This window comes from Mobula birostris, chromosome 6, assembly GCF_030028105.1.
Source record: "Mobula birostris isolate sMobBir1 chromosome 6, sMobBir1.hap1, whole genome shotgun sequence".
NCBI classification, from domain to species: Eukaryota; Metazoa; Chordata; class Chondrichthyes; order Myliobatiformes; family Myliobatidae; genus Mobula; species Mobula birostris.
The window spans coordinates 141748077-141769980 of record NC_092375.1 but is presented as its reverse complement, the minus strand read 5'-3'; the positions used below and the strand labels follow the sequence as shown (position 1 = coordinate 141769980).

Genomic DNA, 21904 nt, shown 5'->3' with positions numbered 1-21904 from the left:
ATAAAAGCATGTAGACATGGTCAAAATTCTCTAACTGCACTCCAATGCTACACTCCTCATAGAGTTCAGCAGTGGTCTGAAGTTGCTAAAACTCCCTATTAGCTCTCCTGTGAACCTTGCTGACCGAACACACAACAGTTTAGACAAAGTTTAGAAACAATGAACCCAATCATGCGAATGGTAAGGTATGATTTCAGGAGACAAAGCACAAGATCATTAACATTTTTTTCTGAACTAATAATGTTTGCTTTAATGGTTCTAATTACATGAAACAATTAAGCGCAGTCCAGGCAACATCGTAACAAAGACAAACAATCAAAGCTTCAAGCTTGCACTCAAGAAGAGAAAACAAGTTAGTTTTAAGTAGCAGAGAAGGTGGACAAGGGATATGCAGAACAAATTCCTCAAATGAGGTAGCTAGGTAGCAGTTAAAATTAAACTGAGCTTCTTTCTATATCGTGTTGCAAACATGTTGCAATTGTTAAGGCTATGGAACAGGTCACACTGTACAGCAAGAAAAACTCAGCCAAAATGTTAACAGATAGAAATGTCAGCTTTTGATGCAGGGAGAAAGAGCAAGTTTTCTGAAGTTTAAGAATTATACCAAATTAGAAGGCTGCGGTATACCTAGTTGTAAAATGAAGTACTGTTCCTCAGGCATGCTTTGGACTTTATTCTAGCACTGCAGAAGATCATAGATATAAAATTGTGGGAGTAGGATGGTAAAGTAGGACATTGCTCTGGGCTGCACCTAAGTATCGTGTGCAAATGCTCTGTAAAGGGACCACCAATCTCTGTTTGCTTTCTCCAATGTAGAACACCATCCTGACCGATAGATGGTTCTACATCATACAAGATTCTGCAACTCCATAGAACATCAGTTTGGCCTGGTTAGGCTTCAGATCAGCTAGTCTGGAAAATGCCCACTGCATATGTGGCAGCAACAAACAGGGACAGTTTGCTTTGGGCGGCCTCTTCTTGCCCACAGATTTTGCTTGCATAATGAGCCAGTATTAATTAAGACATTACTGAGTCTAATCCAGTTAAAAAAAATGAGTCATTTCCAACTACTTGCTTGAAAATGGAAATAAGAGATAATGACTTAATCTGTTCTAATTTTGATTGCAGCAGTCATTATATGCCATAAAACTGGGGGGAAAAAACTTTCATGAAAACACAAGCCATGCTAAACAATTTACATACTCTGAAGAGAACTAAACACCGGTGGAGAATAGGGACTACAGTTATCCGGCACTTTCTCCACTCCTTAATATCTCAGACTGCAGTTCATTGTGGGGTGGTAAATCTGATTTTATTCAATATATGTACATCTTACCAATATAATCTTCCAGTAAGTGACTATTTAGATTTATAAATACTAAAGTTAGAATGCAGTTAGCAATCAAATACAAGCCAAAGCAAGCAGTGTTCAAACCATAATATTATTTTGATTTTTGGGAACCAAATACAAGGACAACATCAATATCATAACAGCTCTATGGAGAAGTGCCAAGAGGATGTATGTCTCAGTTATGAAGACTAACGATATCTTTGCCCTTCAACCTGAAATCAGACACCTAAGAGAGGTAACTGCTGAGAAGAATACTAAATATATGTAAGGATATAGAAAGGGAAATATATAAGCATGAAATAAATAAATAAAGCAAGTTCAAAATATTGAAGTCAGCTCACACAAGTTATCATGAACTGTCTGCACAGACTTTTCATATATCTTGCCTTTCATATCTCCTGTCTTTATGCCAGTTGCTAATCCTTTCCACCTCCAAAACAATTCTCTGCCTAAAGTGAACACTGCTCTTTCTGTCTCACTGCGTCTGGTGTACTCAATGGCCACTTTATTAGGTACACCTGTACATAAGCTTGTTAATCCAAATATTTAATCAGTCAATCATGTGGCAGCAACTCAGTGTATAATAGCATGCAAACGTGGTCATGAAGTTCAATTGTTGTTCAGACCAGATATCAAAATGGGAAAGAAATGTTATGTAAGTGACTTCGACAGTGGAATGATTGTTGACGCTAGATGGGGTGGTTTGAGCATCTCAGAAACTGACGATCTCCTGAGATTTTCACTCGCAACATTATAGAATTCACAGAGAATGATGCGAAAAAACAAAGAAAAGAAAAAAATTAATTGAGCGGCAGTTCTGTCGGTGAAAGCATCTTGTTAATGAGAAAGGTCAGAGGAGAATGGCTAGCCTGGTTCAAGCTGACAGGAAGGCTACATTACCTCAAATATATGTTACAATAGTGTTGTGCAGATGAGCATTGCTGAATGCCAACATGACCGACCTTCAAGAGGATGAACTACAGCAGCAGCAGCAGATCATCAACGTACACTCACCAGCAACTTTATTAGGTACAACAGTGTATATCAACAGTTTGTAAACAACAAACAGCAGCATTTCAGCTATAAATTCAAATACTCATTAATGGTCTGCAACCATTACAGGAAATTTTGACTGTGTGGGTAGATTGTATGTCATTTTTGGATTTTTTTGATAATAGGGACTTTCAGAGTAATACTGGTGTAATTAGAAAAATCTAGGAAAATATGCCTGTGTTATGCAACACAATAATTAAACAAGTTCCTGTCTTATGACAAAAATACCTGGCGAACTGGGTCATTCAGGTAACAGCCAATGACTTTAACGTAGAGTTGTTTCTTTTCATACATGAACTCACAGACTTGGTAGCTGGAAAGAAAAAACTGTGATTACAAAATAATATTTTGAAAAATAATGCTTACAGAAGCACTTCACTACCCTCCAAGGAAATCTGCGTCATTGAAAAGATATGGGGAATGATTCAAACAATCTCATTACCTTTGGTTTGCTCTGCCAAAGACCCAGAAAAGATAAATGAATCAAGTGAACTGAACTGAAACTATTTTGCTTCTAAACTTACACTGAGCTTATGTGAAATAAATTCTAATGAGTCACTCTACCAACTGGGAAGAGAGGATGAATTAATAAATTAAAAGTTTTGATTAAGGATGAAGTATGTACACACATATCATCTATAACTTCCCAATCATCAGCTTGAATAATACAGAATATATTGTATTAGCCATAAGGGTTCCATGTAATTTTAATCAATTACACTACCCACAGCATACATTTCTACTCATTTGATTAAAAACGTTGCATTTCTAACATCATTTTGTTATGATGAAAAGTCCACTATATAAGATTAATTTTGTTTCTTTCTGCATAAATTTTGCCTGACCAGCTGTGCATCTCCAGTTTTTATCTTTTATTTGTTTCCAGCATCCAGAGTTTTGAAGTTCTTTACATAACATTAGCTAAATCTTCTGCCGTCAGGCTTTATTTTAATAATGCACTCAAATGTTAAACTCTAAACACAATAATCTGAATAGACTACCTGCAGAGAGAAAATTCTTCACAATAGATGCAGCATGCAGTCATATTTCATACAAAATCATGATGTAAACTTCATAACCTAACAGTAACTCCTTTGCTTGTATCTTTGGAAACAGCTCTACTTCCATGTTTAATGTCTATTTTTCTCTTTCCAGATTTTTTTGAAGACCCTGACCTGGAGTTACATGCTGACTAAGGTTCCTTGTGGGAATGGGACCTGCTGTCGGGGTTTCATAACTGGCCGCTGTTCGGCACGCCGAGGGCTCGGCTTAAGAGCACTGGTCACCTTCGGAGGATCAAGTTTTCATGGCTCAGAGGATGAGGGGGACCGGAAATCCGTGTCCGAGAAGAAGACCGGTGTGTCGCTGGAGACGGAAGATCTTTGGCTGTGTGTCAACAGACTTTTAACATCATAAACCAGTGAGTTGTTATTTCTCCCCTTTCGCTGTGAAATGGAGACATCGCTTTCTCCCTTTTTTGGGAAAGAGAGAGCCTCTGGTATGTCAAATGCCAGGTGAACAAGTAGTCCTTGGAGTACTGAAAGTTTGTTTTTGCAGTTGCCTTGCTCACACTTGAGTGCTCAGTGGTGGGTGCCGATGCTTTTTTTTTGCCAGTGGGAGGGGGGGGATTGTTGCTTGCTGCTGCTTACATGCGGGAGGGAGAGGAGCGTGGTGGGGAGGAATTTGGGGCTCTAACATTTAACTGTTGTTCATTCTTTGGGGGCACTCCTCTGTGTTTGTGGATGGTTGAGAAGAAAAAGCATTTCAGGATGTATATTGTATACCTTTCTCTGACATTGAATGTACCTTTGAAACCATTATACTGATCCCTTAAGTAATTCAGACATATCCATTCAGTCTCAAGCAAGTTTGGACATTTATAGCCGTTAATTAAAGACACATTTTGTGACACAGTTCAGGTTCCGGATGCACTTAGGGGTAGATTGAAAAGAATGCAAATCCTTCTTTTATAGAATAAAAACAAACAATAGAAACTATAACTTCAATCTATTCTAAGGATTCATAACAAAATAAATAAAAAATGAATATCAAAAATACTGTAGATGCTGGAAATCTGAAATAATAACAGAAAAAGCTGGAAATGCTTGGCAGTTCAGGCAACATCTGTGGAAAGAGGTTCTCACAAGGTCTAAAAACTGAAATGTTAACTGTTTCAATTTCCACAGATGCTGTCTGACGAGAATTTCTCTTAACATTACCATGAAAATGTATTGACTGAAAAGGAATTACTATTTCTAAACCTGCTCAATTTTCAAACGTTTAAACGTTAAAACCATGCAAGACCAGCACCATTGTTTGTTCAAGAACAAACAATGGTGGTGTAGATGTGCTCAAGAATGAAATGAATTCTGATCCACATTAAACTTTGATTTGTTATTGCTAGTCTATCATTGGTAGAGAAAGGAATCATAAACAAATATTGACTATCTTACTGGTATTAATTAGTAAATAAATCTATTGGTTAATGCCAAGTAGTCATAAATTTAGCACAAAAATTTACCTGCTTACACTGCTCTAAAGGGAACAGAGTTAGTCAAGACATTGCTCACTTAGTCCAGAAGACAGAAAATACTAATTTAGCCATTTTGCAGGACAGAATGAATAAAGGCAATTTTTCTCAGCAGAACATGATGATATGCTCTGGGGAGACATTCTTTTTAATCCATTAACCTATCATATTGTTTTGATTGACCTGGAAGAAACTACAGACATTTGTAGCTGGACATATGATACTTTATCATTTCATCTGTCATTAATAGAAATAAGAAATAGCTGAGGCCTCTATTCATCCACAAAGCTCTCTGTCAATATGTAAGTGACATATTTATTATTCTTTCTCTGATTCTTGTCCCTTAATCAATCCTCTGTCCATACTGATGTACTTCAATAACCCTTATTTTGTGTTATAACCTCTAAAGTGGGCCTCCATCCAAAGAGGGATTACAAGGCATCCAATGATTTTCTATGATTTGTATATTTTTTTAAATATCATGTTACCTTTTGAATTTAAGTAGATGCAAATATCAAGTTCATTAGCAGCAAGATTACTACCCAGAGCCACAAAATACACCTTTAAAGATTTCTTGCTGATGGAACAGGACTTAATAGAAACCATTTCAACACAACTCACAATGCAGCTTTCTCTGCCATGGCAATCAATCTGCTTTCATCAAACTGGACGATTCCTCCAGCCTGAAGCAGCTCTAGAAGAACCTAAAAAGACACCAAATCCAGTTAATGTAATAAATAAGTCTTTTGTTTCTATACTGCACATGAACACAGTTTGAACATTCAGTTTTCATCAAATGTATACTGCGCCTGTTTAAAGATGTATAGCTCAGGACTGTTGCAAGGATCTACACATGGCCCACCCCAGATTCTCATCTGCAGTCTGCTCGTGAGGACATCGCTTATCAATTTCCACACACACACTGATTTTATTCAGATCCACTTCTCCACCAGCTTCTTTGGCCATGAGGCTATCAACTACATTTCTTTCATCAGTCTCTCATGCATCATCCGTTTTTCCACCATGAAATTGTGCACACAGGTCATGCTCTGCAGTTCTTTTTTTGAAGCGTACAGACTTCTTTATTTCTTCCTTTATCATCTTCCAATCATTTTACCTGCTATTTTTCAAACATTAATCTGCTCCTTAGCTCATTGCTTGTCTTTGCTTGCTTCATATGTGGCCCAATCAACTATTCTATTTTCATCAAAATATAAACCATATTCATTTGTTGCACAAAATTCTGGATCCATAAATTAATAGTCTCTACTCCCCCGTCAACTCATTGTTACTAATGAAGCAGCTTGTGATTTATTTCATTATGAAATGCTTATAAATCAAGTCATTATTCCCAAAATAATTCAGGGATATTTGCTATACTTAATATTTCCACTATATTCATTTCACACTCCACCTACTGCCTCAATTTACCTTTCTCCTATTCTGCTTTCAAACACCATTTTAAGATTAGGTAGCGTTAACCCTTTTCACATTTCACATCTGTTCAACTGGCTACAATGAGTGGTGCTGCCACTTCATAGCTAAATGCATCTTTGCACCAAAAAGGTCATTGGCAAATCCAAACCTAGAGTTGGGAATCAGAAATTGAACCATGGGAATCTTGCAGTCTGGACCCTCTAAAAGTACATAATCCAATTGCACATCCCATTGAATCAATACCACTTCACCTGTTGCCTCTCAGCATGTCGAGATTCATCATCAGGACTACACAGGAACTCAAGAACCTGAAAGAGACAGAAGTGAACATTTTTTAAGAGGTTATTCAAATGCATTATTTAAATGGAATAGTTGAAAATTTTCCTTGTTTAAATGTTCTCACCCCCATTTCCCATCACAAATCACTGACTCTTGCTTGAGACTGAAGCAAAATGAGAGATGGCATATCAGAGCCAGTTCGCACGAGTGTAATGCCAGTTGTGTTAAATGAGGCAGTAAGGTAGGTTGAAAATGAAAGGCACATTCTATGGAAAAGGAATGTTACTGGGTATTTACTGACTCACATAAACGGGTGGATCAAATACTGAACTATTTTGTCAAAACAAAAGATTGGATAAAAATTTAGGCAACATCTAACTTTTCATCAAATTCTGAATCAACACAATTGCTAAGAATAACTCACCTGATCAAAAAGCATTCTGTTGACAAAGAGTGTGTTGTCTGGTTTTGCCAGCTGCCTTGCCAGAAAGGTAAACAGACACCCAACCTGTGATGGAGTAAAGTCTGAATTCTCCACCATCACCTACAAGTAGTAAAAAAAAACAAAGAAATTCAACACTCCCAGTAACTGATTATCGTGAAACCAGCAAATGATATACAGTATTCATACTAACATATTCATATTTATCTATGAAACCTAAAAATACTTAGAGAAATGTAGCTTCATACCTGTAACATATATTTAACCACCCTAGAAAGTGAATTTCAGATAAAACTTCAAGCCCTGCTTTCATTACACTTTTTAAATCAAACTCCTCTGTGGGATTTAGCTCAGTATTAGCAACCTTCCCTGGTGAATTACGGTTGAGCAGGTTAGAGCAGTTCTCTTTGGCAAGACTGAGGATGAGAGGTGACTTGAGAAAGGTGAATAAGATTTCGAGAGGCATAGTTAGAATGGACAGCCAGCACCTTTTTCCCAGGACAGCAATGGTCAATACCAGAGGACATCCATTTAAGATCAGTAAGTGAAGGAAAATTTAGGGGAGATGTCAGAGAGTTGGGTGCCTGCAAAGCACTGTTGGGGTGTTGGTAGAGGCTGATACAATAGGAACATTTAAAAGACCCTTAGATAGGCACAAGTATTTAAGAAAAATGAAGGGCTTTGGGCAGTGTTGGAGGGAAGGGTTAGATGGTCATGGAGTAGGTTTATATTGCATGGCAGTACAAGATGGTGCCGGTGAACCACGGCAACATGTTGCAGGTAACTGACAAAACTTTGAAATATACTTCTTTTGAACTATAGTCAAAACAATCTGTAGCCTGTTAAATCCATTTAAATAATGTACTTTTGAAACAACTTAATGAACTAGCAATTTCACAAGCTTCTTAATGTATCATTTAATGCATGCATTACTAAATGACAATAAAAGAGGACTACGTGTCTTCATAATCATTCTGAATGACACAGCTGACTTAACTTTGAAGCATGCAGGTATTGCACCTTTAAGCAGACGAAGGTACATTGCCAGAGCTGAAAGAAAGGAGAAGGTGGAAAGAATCAAAGCCAGACTGAAACCTGAGGAAATGAAATAAGTATCTCTTGCGGCTGGAGAACAAGATTGAGGGCCTAAGGGCAGGATTGCTGTATCACAGGGAAATGAGGAATTGCTGCATTCTGTGTTTCACTGAGACAGAGCTCACTCCAGATACACTGGTAAGACTCAAAGGCTTCTTGATACACGGTATGTACCAGACTGCTGATTCTGAGAGGGCAAAAGGTGGGGGTCTGCGTTTCATGATAAACTCTTTGTAGTGCTCTGACACAGCAGTCTTGTCACATATTTTCACCCCAACCTGGAAGATCTAACAATTAAGTGCCAACCATTCTACTTAGCAAGAGTGCTCTTCTGTGATCCTGACCACCAAAGGCCAACGCTAAACAGGCACTCAAGACATTGAGTGTCGCCATTTGCAGACAAGAAGCAGCCTACCCCAACGCCTTTCAAATCATTGTCGGGGACTTCAGTCAGGCTTGTTTGAGGAACCTCTGCCCAATTATCATCAACATATAACCTACAGCACCAGGGATCCCAACACACTCATGATAAATTACCATTGGGAATATTACCAATGCTATATTACCATTGGGAAAGCCTACTGTTCCATGCTTAGACCGCATTTCCGGAAATCTGACCACCTGGCTATCCTCCTCTGCCCTCCAAAACAGCAAGGCTCTGAAGACAACAAAGAAGTGGTTGCAGGAGGCAGAAGAACGGCTACAGGATTGCTTCAAGTCAGTGGACTGGGCTGTGTTCAAGGATGCACAGGATCTGAAAGAATATGCCACAGTTATCACGGACTCTAAAAACAGCCATGGATGAGTGTGTCCCCACAAAATCATCCAGTGTTCCCCAAGCAGAAGCTCTGGATGAACTATACGATCCACAATCTGCTAAGGACCAGATCAGTAATATACAGGTCTGGCAACCAAGTAAAATACAAGTAGTCCAGGTCTGATCTCCAGAAAGCCATCATATGTGTGAAGTGGCAATTCTGGACCAAACATGAATCATTGGAGGATGCTCGATAACTGTGGCAGGGCTTAAATGTAATTACCTCTTACAAAGTGAAACTAAATGACAAAGGTGAAAATAAGGCTTCACTGCCGGATGAGCTCAATGACTTCTACGCTTAATTTGACCATGAAAACATGAAGGAACCTTTACCAATCTTCACAACCCTCGATGACCCTCTGATTTCAGTCTCTGAGGCTGACATAAGAGCATTCTTCAGGAGAGTGAACCCAACAAAAGCATTCACCCAGATGGGATACCTGGCCGAGTACTAAAAACCTGTGCTGATCAAATGGATGGAGTGTTCACTGAGGTCTTTAACCTCTTGCTTTGGCAGTCTGGGGTACCCACCTGCTTCAAACAGGCTTCCGCTATACCAGTGCCAAAGAAGAACATGATAACCTGCCTCATAACTATCATCCAGCAGCACTTACATCCACAGTGATGAAGTGTTTTGAAAGGTTGGTGATGAAACACATCATCTCCTGCCTGAGAAGCGACTTGGATCTGTTCCAATTTGCCTATAGTCACAACGGCTTCAGAGCAGATGCCATTTCATTGGCTCTTCACTCACCCTGGAATTCCTGGACAGCAAAGATGCGTACATCAGGATGTTCTTCATCGACTACAGCTGAGCATTCAATACTATCATCCTCTCACTTCTAAACAATAAGCTTCAAGATCTTACCCCTAATACTTCCTTGTGCAACTGAATCCTCGATATCCTCACTTGCAGACCACAGGCAGTTTTGATTGTCAACAACATCTCCTCCACAATCTCCCTTAGCACCACAAGGCTGTGTGCTTAGCCCCCTGGTCAACTTGATTTATACTTATGACTGTGTGACCAAGCACAGCTCCAATGCTATATTTAAGTTTCCTACCGTCACCACTATCATTGGCTGAATCAAAGGTGGTGACAAATCAGCACTTAGGGAGACTGAAAATCTGGCTAAATGGTGCCATAACAACCACTTCTCACTCAATGTCAGCCAGACCAAGTTGCCGATTATTGACTTCAGGAGGAGGAAGCCATAGGTCCATGAGCCAGATCTCATCGTCATCAGCAGTGAAAACGATCACCACCTTTAACTTCCTCGACGTTGTCATTTCAGAAGATCTGCCCTGAGTCCAGCACATAAGTGTCATTATGAAGAAAGCATGGCAGTGCCTCTACTTCATTAGAAGTTTGCAAGATTCAATATGACATCTGAAACACTAACAAATGTTAATAAGTGTGTGGTGAAGAGTATATTGACTGGTTTTATCACAGCATGGTACTGATAAATCAATGCCCTTGAATGGAAAATCCTACAAAAAGTAGTGGATATGGCCCAGTCAAACAGATAAAGCCCTCCCCTTTACTGAGCGCATTTACACAGAGTGCTGTCACAGGAAAGCTGCATCCATTATCAAGGACCCCCTCCATCCAGGCCATGCTCTTTTCTCACTGCTGCTATCAGGAAGCAGGTACAGGAGCCTGAGTACCCACAGCACCTGGGTCATGAACAGTTATTATCCCTCAACCATCAGGCTACTGAACCAGAGGGAATAACTTCACCTGCCCCATCATTGAACTGTTCCTACAACCTATAGACTCACTTTCAAGTACACTTGATTTCATGTTTTCTTTATTTATTGCTTATGTATTTATATACTTAGTATTTTTCTTTTGTATTTGCACAGTTTGTTGCCTTTTGCACATTGGTTGTTTGTCCATCCTGTTGGGTGTAGTCTTGCTTTGATTCTACTGAATTTCTTGGATTTACTGTGTATGCCCACATGAAAATGAATCTTAGGGATGTACATGGTGACATATATGTAATTAGATAATAAATTTATCTCAAACTTTGAACTAGAACTATATTGGGCATCACAACATCGTGGTGTGTTGCACTGTTCTATGTTCTTTGCTCTATGTTCACATGCTCTGCTTACAGTATAATTTTCATCATGCCGATGACAGCTTACAAAGGACAGATAGAACAAAAATAGTTGTTGTATGTGGACTAGAAGTAGTTGAGAGGTATTTTTTAACCAACAGGAATGTGTGGTGCATAAATAGATACCAAGACTTAAATATTTCTAAATGTACCATCTACAAAAGAAACAGTATTAACATGTTGGGTTTCCTACCACAAATGATTCAACTGTTTCCACAAACCAATTTTTACACTGTTAAAGCATGTTAGAATTGTGGTAGAATACTCTCCAACTGCCCGAATGAGTGCAAATACAGCAATGACCCTGCAACCGCAAAGATACTCTACTGCACCCAAATCAAGTCAGTTGCACAGCAGGTACTCCACTTTTAATATCCACCTCCAACACCAGCACACTACAGCTTTAACGTATGTCGACGTATGCACTGTAGTTATTTGACAGCATCTCCCAAAGCATTACCTCTAACAGCTGGAAGAATAAATGCAGCAGGCACATGGGATCATTGTCACTAGAAGTTTCCCTCTCAGATAAATCTTACTGGACCGCGCAGTTTTTCCTTCATCAGTTTGTGTTCTGGAATCCCCAACATTAACAACACCGAAATTCTTTTCAGCACAAAGCCTGCAGCAGTTAAGATGGAGACCAAGCCTATCTAGTATAAATCGCCCCAAGTGGGCTTCATCAACAACCACAGCCTATACCATTGCAGAGAATACTGCCATTTTTTTTCAAAGAATTCTTACCTTGAGTAAGATATCCACAATCCTCTGCTGATGCTCCACTGCTTGCTTGTCATTTCTGAAGTCTTCAAAAGTCTATTGAAAACAAAGACGGCACATTGCTGAATTATGTCTTATATGCCAAAATGAGTTTATGGAGGTTTGGAGAGAAGAACAAACAAATCTCCCTTATAATTTTTACATCACTTCCTTTTAAGTAAGGTTCACTGCATCCTAATCTGCTCAGGACAGAAGAAACATAGATCCATGACTTTTATTAATACTACTCCATAATTAAGGCACAAAATGGAAAAATTAATCTGTACTAAAATCAATGAAATTTTGCTCTTCATAGAAAATTCAATGAGAAAATTTTGCACCACTTTGGTGCTTCAACATCTTTAACAATTAAAGTGACACTTTTGAAGTTTACACATATTGTTGAAACAACATCCTGTTTCTGCTGAACAACGTTCCACAAACATAATAACTAGATAATATCTGTACTGCCTTTAGGGGATAGATACTTGTCAAGGCACGAGATGCAACTTCTCTGCTCAACAAAATATTGCCATAAAACCTTTTACCAATCTGAGATGTACTGCCTTTTTAATATCTCATCTGACACCTTTTGTACTTTAATGGCTCAGTTATTTTGAGCTATTGAGATATGAATCTACAAAGACCAGAAGAACCATGTTACCAAGCCAGCAAAAATATATTTTCAAAAAAGATGTAAAGAAGCTGCATTATAAGTGATACAATTTTCTTGTGTAAATATTACATTGTGGAACAAAAAAAAACAGAATGCGGGAAGAAGTCATCGAATCAAGCAGCATCTATGGATGCAAAAGATACAGCTTGCCATTTCGGCTCCACAGTCTGCATCAGGCCTGTTTCACTTCTTCTTATATCTCATGCTTCCCCCCCCCCCCCACCCCCAAATTAAATACTGAAGACATTTAATTGAAGACATTTGCAAGATCAAGCAGGGTATAGGCCCGAATTTGGTTTCTGAGTTAGCAGAAGTAATTGTGGAAACAAAGTTTTCAGCATTTAAAAAAATCTGCATTTCACTTCCATTCCATGTCCATCACAAGCAAACACATTCCTATCATTCAGCACGTGTACATGAAGTGCTGCCACAAAAAATCAACATCTATTATCACGGACCCCCATCACCCAGGCCATGATCTCTCCTCGCTACTACCATTGGGCAAGAGGTGCAGGAGCCTTAGACCCCACACCAACAAGTTCAGCAGACAGCTATTACTCCACAACTATCAATCTCCTGAACCAGCATGGATAACTTCACTCACAACTCCTGACAAACCCACAACCTATAGACTTACATTCATGAACTCTACAGCTCATTTTCTCAGTATTAGTTCTTTTTTTAATTTGCATAATATATCTTCTTTTGCACATTGGTTGTTTGCAATTCTTTATGTATAGCTTTTATATTCCTTTGTATTTCTTTATTTTCCTGTAAATGTCTGCAAGAAAATGAATTTAAAGGCAGTATATGACATAAACGTACTTTGATGTCCAAAAGCAGCAGGAATAAGCCTGCATTATCTCAGAAGGTATGAAACACAAGTTATACCAATGTAAACAAATTTTGTTAAATTTACAAGTTTATTAGCTCTTTAATATTGTAGAAGTGTTTCATAACTTTTAAAAGTAAAAACTAAACGTACACTTGAAATATCAACAGCTTTTAACTGTCTAATTTTAGACAAATTAGTATTTTTTTTTAAGATTACAAGTACACGCAGTCCTCTTTGTCATTTAGTAATGCATGCATTAAGAAATGACACATGACAAACCGACTTTAAAAACTAACAAAAATCACATAATTATAACATATAGTTACAACAGTGCAAAGCAACACCGTAATTTGATAAGAACAGACCATGGCACAGTAAAAGCCTCAAAGTCTCTCGAAAGTCCCAGCATCTCACACAGACGGTGAACCTCCAGCGCCATCAACTCGCCGTGCAGCATACTGAAGCATCCGACCACAGTCCGACTCCGGGTCCGTCCAAAAATTCCAAGCCTCCGACCAGCTTTCCGACACCGAGCACCATCTCTGCCGAGCGCTTTGGCCCCAGCCCCGGCCCCGGCAACAGGCAAAGCTGGGGATTTGGGGTCTTCCTCTCTGGAGATTCTCGATCGCACAGTAGCAGCGGCAGCGAAGCAGGCATTTCAGAAGTTACTCCAGGTGTTCCTCCGTGCTTCTCACAGCTGTCTCCATCAAATCCGGATTGTGCACGGCCCCCTAGTTAACACATATCGATATTCATTCGGAACAGCCTCGCACGCTGCATTACGCCGCCATCTTCTCCTCCCTCCAAATTCAACCTTGCGCTTCAATATTTCAATATCCAGAGTGCAACACATGGCAATAAATGAGTTGAGATTGTCATCTTCGGCCATGTTCTAGATTTACAGTAAACTAAAGCTACTTAATCATATCTGGCCTCATCTCACCAATATGTTTCTAAAGCCAACTCAGAGCATGGCAAAAAATAAACTGGGATGTCAATGGAAAATAAAGTCAAGCAAGTTAAGTGAACCATGGGCAACCTGACATAGACCATTTTCTACTGTCACGTAAAATGATTCCCAAATATTATTTAATAGCTCTCCCAAGAGAATTATTAAAGAACATGCATAATAGAATGTAATGTCTACAAAAAGCTTAAGAATGAGAGGTATTATTTTTATTTATTTATTTATTGTGATACAACGCGGTATAGGCCCTCCCAGCCCTTCGACCCATGCCACCCAGCAACCACCAACTTAACCCTAGCCTAATTACGGAACAATTTACAATGACCAATTAACCTATTAACCAGTGTATTTCAACTGCAAGAGGAACAGTACCCAGAGAAAATCCACGCATTTATAGACGCCTTACAGGTGACGTCAGAATTGAACTCCAAACTCTGACGCCCCAAGCTGTAATAATGCTGCGCTTACAGCTACGCTACCATGGCGCCAGATCAGACGCAATATTGTCTTGAAATTTGCAATATTCTCCTCAAATTTGTAACTAAGACTTCAGCTTATACTAAGGGGCAAGATGAACTATCTCAAAGTTCTCAAGTTTGTAATTTGCTTGATGAGAGAGCCTGGTTTAGTACATGGAACAATAATGCTGTAACTACAACAACTCCTCAGTGCAACGTCCCTCACTCAATGGGCTTCAGCTGCTTCATCAATGACCTTTCTTACATGTTCAGAAGTGAGAGCATTCACTGATAATCTCACAATGTCCAATAATTCTGAGGAAGTGATGAAGATGATTGACGAGGGTAGTGCAGTGAATGTTGAATGCATGGACTTCAGTAAAACATTTCACTCAGAGTGGTTCAGAAGATTATGTCACAGTGTTTTGATAACTGGATTCAAAATCAGATTGGTTATCAAGTGGTACTTTCCTAAATGGTGGTTGGTGACTATTAGTGCTCTACAATATACAATGCTAAGGCCTCTGTTGTTTGTAATATACATTAATGATTTGGATGAAACTGTAGGTGGTTTGATTAGCAAGTTTGCAGATGACACTGAAATTGGTGGTGCTGTGAACAATGAGGAAGGTTGTCAAAGATAAAGCATCAAATACATCAGCTGGAGATTTAGACAAAGTAATGACATGAGAGTTTAATCCAGATAAGTGTGAGGGTTGCACTTCAGGAGGTCAAGTACAAGAAAACATAAGACCATAAGACACAGGAGCAGAATCAGGCCATTTGGCCCATCAAGTCTGATTCACCATTCCATCATAGCTGATTTATTATCCTTCTTAACACTACTCTCCTGCCATCAAAAGTTATGGAGAGAAGGCATTACTAACCAAGAACCTATCAACATCTGCTTTCAATATACCCAATAACTAGCTGCCACAGTTATCTGCAGCAATGAATTGCACATATTCACCATACTCTGACTAAAGAAATTCCTCCTAACCTTTGTTCTAAAGGGACGTCCCTGTAAATGGCAGGAACTTTGGGAATCTGATGTACAGAGGGATCTTAGGGTGCAAGTCCATAGCTCCCTGTAAGTATTTGGGTGGTAAAGAAGGTGCACGGCAAGTTTACCCTCATCGCTTAAGACACAGATGGCAAGCCGTGGTACAATAGACAATAGGTGCAGGAGTAGGCCATTCAGCCCTTCAAGCCAGCACCGCCATTCACTGCGATCATAGCTGATCATCCACAATCAGTACCCTGTTCCTGCCTTCTCCCCATATCCCTTGACTCTGCTATCCTTAAGAGCTCTATCTAACTCTTTCTTGAAAGAATCCAGAGAATTGGCCTCCACTGCCTTCTGAGGCAGAGCATTCCACAGAACCACAACCCTGTGTGAAAAAGTTTTACCTCAACTCCATTCTAAATGGTCTACCCCTTATTCTTAAACTGTGGTTCTGGACTCCCCCAACATCTGGAACATGCTTCCTGCCTCTAGCACGTCCAATCCCTTAATAATCTTATATGTTTCAATCAGATCCCCTCTCATCCTTCTAAATTCCAGTGTATACAAGCCGAGTCGCTCCAATCTTTCAACATATTACATAACCTCATGAACCTATGCTGCACTCCCTCAATAGCAAGAATGTCCTTCCTCAAATTTGGAGACCAAAACTGCACACAATACTCCAGGTGTGGTCTCACCAGGGCCCTATACAACTGCAGAAGGACCTCTTTGCTCCTATACTCAACTCCCCTTGTTATGAAGGCCAATATGCCATTAGCTTTCTTCACAGCCTGCTGTACCTGCATGCTTACTTTCAATGACTGATGAACAAGGACACCTAGATCTCATTGTACTTCCCCTTTTCCTAACTTGACACCATTCAGATAGTAATCTGCCTTCCTGTTCTTGCCACCAAAGTGGATAACCTCACACTTATCCACATTAAACTGCATCTGCCATGCACCTGCCCACTCACCCAAACTGTCCAAGTCACCCTGCATTCTCATAACATCCTCCTCACATTTCGCACTGCCACCCAGCTTTGTGTCATCTGCAAATTTGATAATTTTACTTTTAATCCCTTCATCTAAATCATTAATGAATATTGTAAATAGCTGCGGTCCCAGCACAGAGCCTTGCGGTACCCCACTAGTCACTGCCTGCCATTCTGAAAAGGACCCATTAATCCCTACTCTTTTATACAACCGTATAAAACTTCAGTTGAGCCACATTTGGAGTATTGAGGCTGTTCCAGATGCGATATTATAGAAATAACTTGGAGTAATAGAACATAAAACAGGCTATTTGTCTCATCACTTCCATCCCAATCATTGGTCACTGAACAATAATAATCCCATCTTCCAGAAAACGGTCCATAGTACCCTATTCCTAGGCGATTCAAGTGCTTGTCTCAAAAGTGCTGTCAGCAACTCTGCTTTCACCACTCTCAGGCAGAATACTCTAGACATTTCATTCTCTTGGTGAAAAAAGAGAATGTGAGGGGGGATACTCATGGATTAAGGACAAGGGGCAAATAGGGGCACAACCAAAGACAAGTTCCTCTCCAATTTTTATATTAGCCCTGTAGGAAAATATCAGTGGTCCTTCACCAGAGCTGGGTCAATCTATCTATCCATCAGAAATATGGGAATACCTATGCCAGGAGTATTGTTGTAGTTCATTACAGCAGGTCACTACTACCTTCCTAAGGGCAATTAGATAAGAGCTTTTACCAAAAAAAAAAATCAGTTTGGGTTAAGTCAAGAACAACAGTGTGAAAACATAAGGAGTTATTTGTAAGCCACCGAAACCATAACAGTAATAGGGTATATATCAAAAAATCAGACATATATGCAGCAAGGGTAATACTGTAATTGTGGAGGGAGGGGGGTTTAAATTTAAAATCTAAGTTAGCAGTAATAGTGTTTTAAAGAGTAGCTTTATTTCACATACAGTGAAACGCACAGAGGATAAATTCAAAGTGAGTTTAAGTATGGAGGATGAATTCATATCTAGTATTTAGTTGGTGGAAAGAAACTCAATACAGCACAAACCCTGTAAAACAACCCCACAGGTTTACTAGAACTCCCATAAAATTAAAACTCTGAAATTACTTTAAACAACAACTAATTATATGTATTAATGACTAACACACATGCAGATTTCCAATTATCTTGTGAGTGAACATGCCGTTCAACATGATGCAAGTCTAAATGAACTAAGAAAACCTGAATCCATTGTTTGAGCAAAAGCAGCTGAGCCACTTGTAGATTTTGGCTGCCTCAGGCTACAGGAGGACTAAATTTAAAAAAGGTATACTTGCCTCATGATACTTAGCCCCTTAGATAAAATGTACAACGAACTGGGGAAAACAACTTAAAAAGGCTTGTATGAGCTGGATAATCCAGTCAGATGTAATTCAGCTCATGAACAGAACCCTCGGAATCAAATATCTGCTGAAGTACAGGGCCAGCATTGAATTGACAGTGGAATTTGCATTTACTGTCATATGCACAAGTCCATGTATGCGAAGGTGGAATGAAAAGCCTACCTGTAGCAACATCACAGCCACATAACATCAGAAACTTAACTTACACAAAAATTGAAACAAATTAAACAAAATTATACAATACTACATTTGTAATTGATAGTGGCAACACCCATAATTAAAATGTCGACTACACTGAGTGTGGGCCCATAATTTTAAGAATAATCACTTGTTAGCTGATGTTCTATGAACAGGATTCATCGCATTCAATATTGTGGATTCAAGTCCAGCCTAAAGCATAAGACTCCACCTTGGTCCGAGGAAATGGTGTACTAGGAGAAGCAGCATCTTTCAGATCAACATTAAACAATAAACTGTTTTCTCAGGTAGATGCATAAAATTCTTTGAAGAACTGTTACTTTGGCATTAAGGGTAAAATCACTTATAAACAGTTTATCTGTCATCGTCTCATTGCTGGCAGTATAATCCTATTGTGTGCTGCCACATTTCTCACATTACAATAGGGAATACATTACAAAATTATTTTATGGCTATAAACAGATAAGCTAGTCCCAAAATGCAAGACAAAGAGATGTGCATTACTCTCATCAGCTAAAGAAAAACTGCAAGTAAACACCGTAACATAAGCAACGAAGAATTAAAGATTTGTTGTAGATGAAAAATAGTTCTTGATGTTTTGTTTAATAAACCACCAGTAAAACAAATTTTGAACACACTCTTAATGAAACTGAAATTGCTAAAGTAGAAGTACTGTACCAGAGCCAAAACATTAAGAAACTCTCGAGTATCGAAGTGAAGGAGTGTCCTAATTTGAGGGTACAGTTCTTCATCAGAAGCTACTTCAGTTGAGTGCAAACGGATCAAAAACTCAAAGACCTGAAACAAATCAAAAACAGGAAAATATGTATCAAAGAGATAATGTAAATTAGCATCATTCAAATAGACTTTTACATAAATGTGACATAGAAAGCCTTTTTGTTCTCAGCAAATCTTTTGGAGCACAGGAGATGCATTTATAAACAGCAGTAGAACATTTTTAATGAGCTGTGTGCATAAAACCCAGGCTTATGGCTGATGTATAATTGCTCTAGTTGAAGCATTGAATAGACAGCAAATCCTGCAGAGTATCACAGAGCACAACTTCAAAATTAATTAAAAATAAATCGACCAATACAGGGGAAGCACAAAGTCCAGGATAACTCTAAGTTCTCAGTGAGAAAGATTCACAGTATGCTGAGGGCTAAATCTGAGGTGTTCAACATCAGCAATCCATAATTAAACAAGTCCAGGTATGACTTAAGGAAGGTTACTGTGAGTGCAAAAAGGCAACTCTGAGTGAAACTAAAGACAGAATTGGTGCACAATAGCTGTGGCAGTGTTTGCATGCCATTATTTACGAAAAAGCTATACATAACAGCAAAACTGGCTATGATGCTTCAGTCTCCGGTGAGAGCAACACCTTTTATGCATGCTTTGAAAGGGAGAATAACACTACATTTGTGCAAATACCCATGTCTATCTCAGAGGCCAATGTCAGAACATCCTTCAAGAGGGTGAAGCCCTTGCAAGACGTCAGGTCATGATGCCATACCTGCCCGGGTACTGAAAAATCTGTGCCAGCCAACTGGCCAGAGGGTTTGAAAATATCTTCGACCTCTCACTGTTGCAGTGTGAGGATCCCACCTGCTTCAAAAAGCAACAATCTTTCTAGTACCTTTAGTGCTCAAAAAGAGCAGGGTATGCTGTCTCAATGACTATTGCCTAGTAGCACGCACATCTACCATAATGAAGTGCTTCAAGAGATAGGTTAATGAAATCCTGCCTGAACAAGGACCCAGAGCCACTGCAATTTGCCTACCATCACAATGGGTCTACAGTAGACTCAGTCACACTGGCTCTCCACTCTGTGTTACAGCTACCTAGACAACTATGAAACACATGCCCGTCCACTGTTTATCAACTTGAGTTGGACCTTCACCATCATCGTTCCCTCATGACTAATAATCCCAGTACCACGTGCCTCTGTATCTCCCTCTGCAACAAGTATACTCCTTTGGATATTGCTGAAGGGGATGACATATCAGGGCACAGTAGCAGCAACCAGACCAGTGGCACTACAGCTGACTTTGAGGCTCAGCAGGGAAGGGTAAAGTCAGGTAAAGCAATAGCGATAGGAATCTTGATAGTTAGGGTTCTAGTCAGGAGACTCTGATCGCAAAAGAGTCGAGTATGTCTCAGAGTGGTTGCAGAATATTCTCAAGAGGGAGAGTGAACGGCCAGAGGTTGTGGTGTACATTGGCACCAATGACATAAGGAGAAAGGGGGAAGAGGTCCTGTGCAGTAGGTACAGGGAGTTAGGGAACAGGCTGAAAGTTATGTCCTCCAGCAATCACTGGATTACTTGCAATACCATGTGCTAGTCAGAGCAGAAATAGGATGTTAGGACCGATGAATGAATGGCTGAGAAATTGATTCAGGGGCAGAGTTTCAGATTTCTGGATCACTGGGATCTCAAGGTTTAAAATTCAAATTAAAATTTATTACCAGATTACGTACATGTTACTAGATACAACCCTGAGATTCTTTTTCTGCTGGCATATTGAGCAAACCTATAGAACAGTAACTGTAAACATCAGCAACTTAACTGTACGCAAACTACACAAATGCAGATATAAATAAATGACAATAAATAATGAGCAGGAAATAACATATGGCAGAGTCTTTAAATGAGTGTAGCTATTCTCTTTTGTTCAAGAGCCTGATAGTTAAAGGGTAGTAACTGTTCTTGAACCTGGTGGTGGAAGTCCTGAGGCACTTGTACCTTCTACCTAAGGTCAGTAGCAAGAAATGAGCACAGCCTGGGTGGATCTCTTGGAAAAGTATTACTGTACAAAACGTATGGGTTACACCTGAGCCTGAGGGGGACTAATATCCGAAATGTGCAAGAGCTACTGGGGAGGATTTAAACTAATTTCGCAGAGGAATCTGAACCAGAGTGATAGAGCAGAGGATGGGGCAGTTGGTATACAAGTACATGCACTGTGTAGTGAGAGTGTGAGGAAGGAAAGGCAGATGATAAAACAAAATTGCAGTCAGTGGAATGAGTTGAAGTGGAACACGGGCAAAATTGAGAAGAGTGATGTATACAGAACTGAAGGTGTTACATTTGAACACACGCAGTATAGGGAATAAGGTAGATGATCTTGTAGCACAGTTAAGAGATTGGCAGGTACGATATTGTCGGCATCACTGAGCTGTGACTGAAAGAAGATCCTTGTTGGGAGCTTAACATGCAAGGAGCTACATTGTATCAAAAGGACAAGCAAGACAGAGCAGGCGAGGTGACTCTGTTGGTAAAAAAAAAATCAAACCCTTAGAAAGAGGTGACATAGGATTGGAAAATGCAGAATCCATTTGGGTACAGTTAAGAAAATGAAAGAACGAAAGCCTCCTGATGAGAATTATATACAGATCTCCGAACAGTAGCCAGGATTTGGGATATAAATTACAACAGGAAATAGAAAAGGATGCAAAGAGGGCATGGGGGATTTCAATATGCAGGTAGAT

General features: G+C 39.4%; 1 protein-coding gene across 2 annotated transcripts in view; it reads right to left on the bottom strand.

Moving 5' to 3' along the window:
- vps8 (VPS8 subunit of CORVET complex) overlaps positions 1 to 21904 on the bottom strand; it is a 662306-nt gene that overhangs the window by 502191 nt on the left and 138211 nt on the right. For both annotated transcript variants that reach the window (XM_072261484.1, XM_072261483.1), the window contains exons 26-31: positions 19094 to 19213; positions 11872 to 11943; positions 7075 to 7194; positions 6623 to 6679; positions 5556 to 5638; positions 2633 to 2717 (exon numbers count right to left, since the gene is read on the bottom strand). In XM_072261484.1, the coding sequence (XP_072117585.1) occupies positions 2633 to 2717; positions 5556 to 5638; positions 6623 to 6679; positions 7075 to 7194; positions 11872 to 11943; positions 19094 to 19213 (537 nt within the window). The remainder of the gene's footprint in view (positions 1 to 2632; positions 2718 to 5555; positions 5639 to 6622; positions 6680 to 7074; positions 7195 to 11871; positions 11944 to 19093; positions 19214 to 21904) is intronic.